This window comes from Acromyrmex echinatior, chromosome 2 (genome assembly GCF_024713525.1).
Source record: "Acromyrmex echinatior isolate Ae372 chromosome 2, ASM2471352v2, whole genome shotgun sequence".
In the NCBI taxonomy this organism is placed as follows: Eukaryota; Metazoa; Arthropoda; class Insecta; order Hymenoptera; family Formicidae; genus Acromyrmex; species Acromyrmex echinatior.
Genome location: NC_141853.1, coordinates 20,869,792 through 20,880,277, shown reverse-complemented (window position 1 = coordinate 20,880,277; position 10,486 = coordinate 20,869,792). Strand labels below are relative to the sequence as shown.

General features: G+C 30.4%; 1 protein-coding gene across 2 annotated transcripts in view; it reads right to left on the bottom strand.

Annotated features, from left to right (window-relative positions):
- Window positions 1–6,332: 6,332 nt before the first annotated feature.
- LOC105143621 (BTB/POZ domain-containing protein 7) overlaps window positions 6,333–10,486 on the bottom strand; it is a 57,646-nt gene continuing 53,492 nt past the window's right edge. Inside the window, exon 10 of one of the 2 annotated variants that reach the window (XM_087403445.1) lies at window positions 6,333–7,876. In XM_087403445.1, coding sequence (XP_087259571.1) covers window positions 7,613–7,876 — 264 coding nt within the window. In that variant the 3' untranslated portion in view covers window positions 6,333–7,612. The other variant, XM_087403446.1, reaches the window with a different exon arrangement.

Sequence of the window (10,486 nt, the reverse complement as noted above, 5' to 3'; positions counted from 1 at the left end):
CGCCTCGTCTCACCTCACCTCACCTCACCTCACCTCACCTCACCTCACCTCACTTCACCTCATCTCACCTCACCTCACCTCACCTCACCTCACCTCACCTCACCTCACCTCACCTCACCTCACCTCGCCATGTCTCGCCTCCACCCCGGCCGACGCGCCCATGAACGGATTAAAGCTGCCGCGAGCCCTAAGCACCCCCGGACCGTACACTCTGCGACTTCATATGACGTTTCACAACGATACGGTCAAAGGTGATGTGTCCCGTCGCATCATCAATGGCCATCATCCAATCCACGATCCACTATTCGTTTGACAATTTTGAATTCCTCACAAATATAGGACGTCGTATTGTCGTACTGTTCGTGATACTGTTCGTGACTCGTTCGAGCATATCATTCAGTCCCTACATAGAAATGAAAGATGCATGCAAAGTAGAAAAATGTCAATTCTTTCTGACGAAGAAAAGGTGATATCTGGAAATATCTAAGGGGGAATGTCTCGGTGTTCCTCAGTCAGCGAACAGTCGTTCTGCTCCTTCCCGCTGTTAAAGCGGAGATCGCAAAATCAAAAGCTAGAATGAAGGATCCCTGTTCGACCTTCGCTATCCTGTAAAATCCATCCCTACCCGTTTTAGTCAGCCGGGCTGGATGCCTCGCCGTGCGCACCTAATCGTAACCGCCCAGTTTCTCTTCTCGTGTAGCTATCACCTGATAACGCACGTTCTTTCAATCACTGTTTGGCTACGCATGTCGTAAGGTCCTACCTACGTTTGCGGGAGATCATCTCAGTCTCTTGATAATACATCAGTTGCAGCTTCGTGGGAGTGTTTGCGGATGACGTTAGTCGATCTGAAGTTCCCCCCCGAAAGACACATGTAATTGACTGCCGTTCGAATTACCTTGACTTTCATGATCCAGGGACAGTTTTCATTAATTAATCGTTCGGTTTCATATATACTCGATTCATATCTCTTTCATTTTGTTAGCTAATGGTTACACCTTCGCTGTTTACTGCCATAAATTAACGTGCGTGACGTAAAATACACAGCGTGACGACACATTTATTAGATTTGGAATTCTCGAAACTCATACAAACATTTGTAACACGTGTACTAATTATTTTAGCATATTTACTGGCGGAATTTTAATTTCTATTTAAGGAAAGGCTTGAAAAATGTTAGCTTCTTTTACTGATTATTTTATTCAATTACGATTTAATTAAATATAATATGATTCAAGAGAAAAAAAAATGAGAAGTAAGAAATTTAATTAATATAAAATTTAAATAAGGTTTGATTATATCTCTCTACACAGATTTAAAGAAAAAAACATCAGGTAAAAGAGCAAACAAAGTATATTTAATTCTCAATAGTTCGTAACAAAAAGTTGTTGATACATAAATAACTATCACTTTTTTTAGCATGTATTGATATTTATAAGAAAAGCACAAGTATAATTCTGGGACACTCCGTGTACGATAAATGCAGGAACGAAATTTTTAGCACCTACTGGACAACGTCGACCTCTTATTTACATGACTCTTTTTATTCCCGTCGCATCGATTCAAAGTTCATTTATTTATAACCAGTTTCGTAGAAAAGGTAGAAAATTAATGATGGTTCGTCGTACGTTCAAACAAATAACTATGGCGGTTTACGTTCATCGTTCGGAAATAGATTTATTTGGAAAAAACATATAATTCTTGCGGAGTGTGCTAATTAATTTTTCCACAGTGTACAATTATTGCAACGTTTTTTTTTTCCTTAAGGAGAAACATGAGATATATATATAAGGAATATCTTTCATTGTAGACGCGTGCAATAAATATAATATTATACGATACGTAAATATGATATTGTTATGCAGGTGATATAAATAAGAAAAAAAACATTATCTCTGGAGTGTATGTCATAACGAGTTTGACATATACATCATTAATAAGGTAAATTATATAGTTGTGCAACCTTTTAATTACATAGGCGTTATAGGCAAACTTATATGTTCTCGATAACTTTTAATGAGATACTCGCCTACTGAACCTCCAGAGACTCAGATGTTGCAAATAATAAGTTTCGGATTTAACCGTAATACTGCGCAGATGAGTTGTGTACATAGTTTTTTTTGTAACAAATATCTCTACGAATATTTATTATGCTCTTTGCTTTCTATTATTTTCCTCTCTATTGATAGATAAAATTTTTAAAAAAAGAGAAAAAAATTTTTGGACGTATTGAACTAAAACGAAAAATGTTTTGTTTATCTGATACGATTAATGAAAGCAATAGAACTATTTATGTAACAATAAAATAATCGGATGCATTTCTCACACATAGAGTGCCAAATAAATAATAAACACGAGTGCCAAATAGTAACATAGAATTGCTTTTGGTAATCGACTCTTCGTCGAAGATACTGTTGTAGAAAACGCGGCGAAATATTAAATTCTGCTATTGTTTAATAATTGTTTTATTATATTTTGAACAATAAGTAATAATATATTATTACTGTTAATATATATTTAAACCAAATATTTTTCAATCTTCTGTGAAGATGTGGAAGTCTATTATCGAACAAATTAAAGACACGTGAAAATTATTTGATAAAAATAAAAACATACTCGCATTAATATTTAGTTATTAAAATATATCTTATATTAATAATGATTTTCGGCAGTAGTCATGAATACATCACACTAAAGGAAAAAAATAAAGATTCTTCTTTTGGACAAAATATATACAAGACTTGACAAAGACAACAAACAATTGCACAAAATACCAAGATAACTAATAGAAAAAAGTAATATTCCAATAAAATTAAATCAATACATAATTAAACCTAAAATTCTCATTTAGCTATATGAATTACCAAAAATACAAATTGTGTGTGTGTGTGTGTGTGTGTGTGTGTGTGTGTGTGTGTGTGTGTGTGAACATCTCCATTACCACCATAAATTCCCCAATATATGACTTTTCGTGTTTTCTTACTCAAAATCTACACAACCTATGATAGGGAAAACCGAATCATATATCAACTCGACGAATTTTATACAAAAAATACAGAAAATTAGAAAGTACTTTCTGAAGACATACTAAAGAGCTTTGATGTAGAATCCCTCTTTACATAAGATCCAATCAAAGATATAATCATATGAAAAATTATCCGCTTAGTTTTTGAAAATTAATCGGCCGAAAATAATCGCTTTCATTATAGTTTCAATTTCCTCTTCTATCACATTATCTGTCCTCTTTCTTGCCTCCTTTTTCCTTCTCCCTTAATAACATATATAAAGAGAACATTTCAGAGAGACAGCTCAATATCATTGCTTCTTGCCTTGATGAAGTAAATTGTATTTATAAAATGTTAGCATTTAACGATGTACCAAGATGCGGAAATAATTTGCAAACTATGCAGCTTTTTTTAAGAAAATACTCGGAAGTTTTAAAAGTATAATTAATAATCTTTAATACTTTGTAATAATATCCTATATTTATAGTTATTCTAACATTTTTTTCTACTCTTTACTAATATACTTTTCTCATTAACAGCATTTAAAAAATAAAATATTAGTCGATATTTAACAGAAAAATATGTATTTTTATTAACAGAGAAATTTGTATTTTTAACAAATAAATTCTGAATTACATTCAGTAATTTTCTCTCTTCAATATATTTTAACTGATATATTAACTTGGTAACATAATTACAATAATTTTAAAACTTGAACAATCACACGTTAGCAAGCGTATTCAAGGAAATGTATTGCCGACTAAAATCTATGACTGAAATGAAACTGTTGTATCAAAATTTTACGTCAACTCAGGCTTTTCGTTGTTGCTGATTGCGTATTCGTGATGCACTCAAGCATACTCGGGAGTATACATGGCTACACATCAATAGGAGTCGTAAACTTTGCTTGAAAACGATGATAGAAACGTAGATTGTGTTCGTTGGCCCGATAGCCTCAGTATTGATATTTTAAAATTCAACATAAAATGCCTGTATTCTGTCAGAATACGCTTCTCTGATTTTCAATAATACCATGTTATTGTACATTGAAATATCAGATAATCTAAAAATAACGTGTTATCAATTATTATCGAATCTTCCTAAATTCTTTTAATAACTTTAGATAGATATGTTATTTTGATATAATATAATACTAAATAATCGTAAAAAGGAAAAAAGTTATTAAACTTTTATTGAATAAGAATAGAATTCTAAAAAGGTGTACACTAAAATTTAATTAATTTGACCCAATTTAATAAATCTTGTAAAACTATTACGAGTTGTAGGCGATTATCGATCAGGAAACATTTATATATTTTAGATTGCTGTTCCCTCAATTTAGATTAAATGTCAGTTGCGAGAAATTTACGAAAATTATCGTTGTCGATAATTAAATCAATAATATCTCTTTGCGAAAGTGCCGTTAATGCATGTATTTATCGATATTTACCGATGTGCTTTTGCATGTAATGTCGACGTAAATAACACATAATAATTTTAGCTTGTCGCGTCAATTATAGAATCGACGTGGCAACGCGCGCGGGACATATTTATTTTCAGGGGATGAAACGAATAAAGTTGCAAACAGATTGATACGGTTTAAAAAAAGAATTTCCAATCTACTTCCGACGAAGGAGCAAAAGAGGTTCAGAGGTTCTGTAATTCTTTACGAACAGCTCGGCAATCCCGCGGCTGTACTAACTCATGATTACTAATCCCGCAATGAATACCTAACACAGTTAATGTAAATCGATGACATGGATTTTCGCTACTGAATCCGTTGTATTTATTACAATTTACGCAGGGATCTTGACGTCACGAAGGGACCACGTAGCGTAATTCTAAAATGCAGAATGTCGAAGTAGAAAGGGCTGGCAGATTAATGGGACGCGAGAGATTTCGGAATATTCGTGTTGAGGAAACATTTTTCTCGTATCGGTAGGTCTGGTATCGATAGGCCTGCGTATATACGGTGGCAAATAAAAAGTTGCGAACAAGAAGGAGATATCGCAATTCGTTTATTTAAAATTGCATCGGCGCTAAATCTCTTGCGTCCAATTTCTATTACCTACTCTTTTCTACATCGCGTATTTTCGACGTACGATTTTATATGTTCTCCATCATCGATCCGTCGAAGCACCGGATGCCAATATTAGTTACAAGCTTGCCGGATAATTTAAGCCCGATAACGATGACCGTTGATCTGGAGGAAAAAAGAAACGAACTCTATTTGAGCCGTTGATTCTTCGTTGTCAACATATTCGTGCCATCTTTTACAAATATATTCACGTACGCTCCGACCAGTGCAATGACAAGCCACGATTTAATCGTCATTGCTTGAACGGACGCGGATCGATAAAGATCGATGGAGATCATGAGAGTTCACTGTCAGAGATAGTACTTTTTCTTATCTAAACATTCTGGAAAATCGAATGGAAAAACTCAGCAGTTTTGCTGAAATATATGTGTCTGCACACTTACACACTTGTCTGCACTTTATCACGTTTTTGCCATATTATCAAGTTTTAACCATAATTTTATACATATTTTTTCATTTAAAAGATATATGTACTCGTACTGAAATGATCATTAATCAAGTAGTGAGTATCAGTATTTATTGCAATTGCATTTTCTATTTAATAGCAGATAAAAATATATTACAATTTAGATTATATAATTGCGTATATAAGTGTATTATTGTCTGAATTACGTAAATGACAAATTATAAACTAATTATTTCCATTTGATACTATGTAGGACAAACCATCAAATAACATTCAAACTATAAATTAGATGTAATTAATTTAGTATCGACTTTCTATTAATAATAATTCAATTAAAGACCCTTATTTATCGCAAATCTCAATTTGTAATACTACAATTTGTAAAACTAAATAACACAATTCCTATTAAGGTAAAAAATTATTAAAATTTATTGAAAGACAAAATTCTGACAAATATTTTAACTTTGGCCGACTTAAGATGTCAAAACTTTCTAAAATTTTTATTGTTAAAAGTTTTGTAGATAGCTGTTGATGCATAGAAACAAATTTCTTATCTATATATTGGCGCTGAAATGACTCTTTTAGTTTCATTTAGCTTTCATTTAGTATAACGTAACTCCAGTATATACGTACCTAACAAAATTTAATTTATTAAGTATTATTTACTAGTTTAAGGTAAATGAATTATTCCAATAAAAACTTTATATTATTATTAAAAAAAAAAATACTGGAAATCTTATAGGGGGATATATAGCTACTCATTGGGAAAGAAGGATGGGATACGGCATAAATTTACAAATAATGCTTATAAATAAGACGTAAAATTATACAGTAACTTATAGAATGTATTTACAAAGTTACAAAGTTTTATTAAGAAATAAAAATGATAAATGTGTACATGAAGTGATAGATAATAGTTACAATTTTTTACATATATTACAAGTGACATATATTATGACATGAGATCATAACGCTTACATATTTCATGTAATGTATTTATTGAATCGAATCTGCACTTTGTATGCTTCGAGCATAATTAAACCTCGCTCGCTAAACATGCGTCGTATCCCAAACAGATAGGATATACAAGAAAACATACATTAAGCTGAAGAAAAAAATATAAGAGTTAAGCACTTTTATTTTGCTATACTTCATTCTTTATTATTCCTTTATACTTATGTATCATCAAAATCATTGAGTCTTTTGCAATCTTTATAATAATCACTTTATGTGGATTATGATTACTATCTACATTAACAGATCGATTCAAATGATAGTAATATTTTATTAACATTAATAATAGAAAACTGAAATGAAATCATAACACAATATAACATGAAGGCACATAACAGAATGGATGCGTACACATTATCCCTACTTCTTCTATTTTTTCTTCTGCGATATAAATCCTCGCACGGCGTGAATGTCGGAGTTACTCTATTTTAAATGGACTGTTTAATTAAGTGCTGACGAGTAATCATCTTGCTTTTATTTTCTATTTATCTCTTTCAATCATTTATTCATACTCTCTACTTGTGTGATAACATAAGTTAGATAATTATTTCTTCTAGAAACATTCAAATCAAAAGTATTCATATGTGAAACTGAAGTAATATTTTACGATTTAAAATTATATTTTAATTGTTGTGGTATGTGAATTGACTTTTCAAACATCGAATATTATTTTAAATTTTTGTTATTTTCAACTTTTAAATGTATTAAAATGTATTATTTATTACAAATATGTAATTAAGAAAACTAATCTATTTTTGTATTCGAATTGCTTAGTTGCAAAATAAATAGCGTTTACATTAACATACGTTAAATAATAAATTAAATTATTAACTTATTATATTTCTTCATTAAATTGTTTAAACTTTATTGTTTTAATTAAATTAATGATATAATGAATAGGAATTGTGACGGCCTATAGATAGAATGATTTTAAAAATAATTCTAATGGATATCATTTGACTTTACTTTATTTAACAATGTACTAGTCTGAACATTCACTGCTTTGTGTCACAATCTCGATAACTTTGAGCTTGTTTACTTTTCTATTGCTGATAACGCGATTAAATTACATTATGACCAGAATTAATTTCATGAAACAAACGTTCTAATTTTCCTACCCATAAGATATAAGAATGTTTCATATAATTTAGGCCCATATAAGAAAATCATTTTTTTTTTAAATGATAGAATTTCTGTAGGTATTAAGTGATATTCGATATTTAATATTTTTAGTCTTGACTGAAATGAACGACTTACATATATATCGATTCGTGAAAAGTGTAACGAATAGATATAATTGCCAGAATCCTCTTGAATATCACAGAATCTTTTTGGATCATCTCGTGGGAAAATCTATAAACATTCATATGTATGTAAAATTTATTAGTCCCTATTCACGTGTATTTTATGTATCAAATGACTTAATTGATATAAAAGTATTTCGAATAAAAAAAACACAAATATTAGATTCAGTGATACTGTGCGGAAACTACTGAAAAACATTACTATTTCCGCTGTCCGATAAAATATCAACCTAATAACATTTATAAGATAAATACTGTTAATAAATATATGTTGCATACATTTGAAATCTGAAAAAGAAATTTACATCGTTTATTAGTACACATACTTATATAAACTATGAAAATAATATTTAAATCATGGTTGGAAAAAAACTGCTTTTTATTGTTCTCGTGCGTTTTATCTTGTTTTATTATTTATATGATATGTAGAATCGTGTAAATAAACATTTATAATGCAAATTTTTTTTATGAAGTAAGAAGAATAAAAGTAAGAAGAAAAATAAAAAGAATAATTTTGTATTTTATCGTTTAATAAAAATTTTCGTGCCGTATATCATTAATTATAATAAATATCATTAAATATCGTTCTTCTTAAAATTCTACATTGAGAGAAAAGTTCTTCCTGTTTGTAATTATAATTATACGTTATCATAATTATGATTATTATTGCCATAATGTTATAATAGTAATAATAACTGTATGTATAATTCCAGCAGCAAATATATAGTTGGCACCGAGAATGACTATAAATTATAGTTATTATTACCATAAAAATGATTGCAGTTATTATAATTTATTATTATATCTCCACAGAAAAAAAAAATAATGTGATCAAAATACGTCTCTTTCAAAATCATTTCACTTTTATCTAAAAACATTTTTTCGTATTATCAAACGTAACTAAAATGTTCAAGATTTCAAGCGGAGTGAATCACTCTGTGTATCTCTTTTGTTTTGGAAAAAACTTATGTAAAGCGAAAAAAAATAAATGCAAATGTTGTTTGATAAAAAAGAGGGAAGTTTTTAAAAAAGAAAAAACTAAAAGTTATAAACTAAAAAACAGAAATAAAAATATTATGATGTAAAAATATTTTATTTAAATTGGAATTAATTTAATATTGTGAAGAATATATTAATATTTTAAATAAAAATTTAGAATAATCTGTAAAAAGAATGTGAATATATTTTCTCTTCTAGCAAGGTAATGTTCTAACATATGAGTAAAAACAACTGATATTTAAATGTAATCAGTGTTATAGCTTGAACGGAATAGAAAATCTCGTCTAGAAGAATAGTAGCATCTTAACAAAGAAATCTCAGTTAGAATAAATTTCGTCATGTGTTACACATATGTGTAACATATGACAAAACGTAAGTCTCCCTTTTAAATATGAAACTGCCCTCTTGCCGCAGTTGTCTCGAATTTTGATTGCTTCCTCAGTTTTTTCATATATTTAAGTGGTTCAAATATTTTGTGTGTGTGTGTGTGTGTGTTTTGCGTATATGCGTCATGAATCTTTTTTAAATTTAATTTTATGTTCAGGAATAATAGAAGACTATACTTTTTAAAAATATTTTTATGCATATGATATACACAATAAATTCAAGATTAATAGGAATTTACGCCGTGATTCGTGCGCTGTGTATATAATAATTCATAAATATAGAAGGTATTACGTTAACCAATAACAAATTATCATACATCGTAAAATAATGATAAAACGTTTGTTTCGATTAACTTCTAGCCTTCTTCTAGCGTTGTAAAAATTTTCCATGATCGTGATAGTAATACTTGAAAACGTGACAACCCTCCAACTCCCTCCCCCCCCCCCTCCCCCCTCGCCACTGTCGAGCGGAAGATAATGATTACTTATTATATTTTATATTCAATACTATTTCAAAAACGAGTGGTTAACGAAAAATTATTTAGATGAGTAATTCCACAGAAAAAATTGAAAAAAGACAAATGTTATGGTTCACGATTCCGTTCGACAGTAGCATGGGGGAGTTGGTGGATTATTGCGTTTTTGAATATTACCATCATAGGAAGTTTTTTACAAAACTGAAGAAGGCTAAAAGTTAGCTGAAACTCACATTTTATCATTATTTGACGATATATGTAATTTTATTGATGACCTAATACTTTTTATATTTATAAACTATTATATATAATATTTAGCGTATGAATCACAGCGCAGATTCCTATTAGCATTGAATATATTGTATTTATTAATTGTAAATATAAGGAATCTTAATTGTTATTTTATTGTATGTAATATACTGTTTTTCTCATATTACTTGATATGGTCGCGGAAAGGGGTGGCGACAGGAAATAGACTTGCTATAAGATCACAACCTCTCTGTGATAAAACGTATCCTTTGAGGGATAACGTTAAATTAAACGGGTGCATGTAGACAACGTTCGTTTCTGATCTAATCTTTCTTAGACGCTAGGAAAATTTTGATAAGTTTCTTTCTCTGTCAATGCTGGCGTTGGTAGAGATCTCTTTATCTCTTGCGTCGTGGTGGTAATGGTGGAGCCTCAGGCCCGGGGAGCGGACATATGTACGAGTGGTCCAACATGCATAGGAAAGATTTATAAGCGTGGGTGGGGAGTTGCGAGAGCATAAAAGCACGCACGAAGAAAAGCGCGGACGCT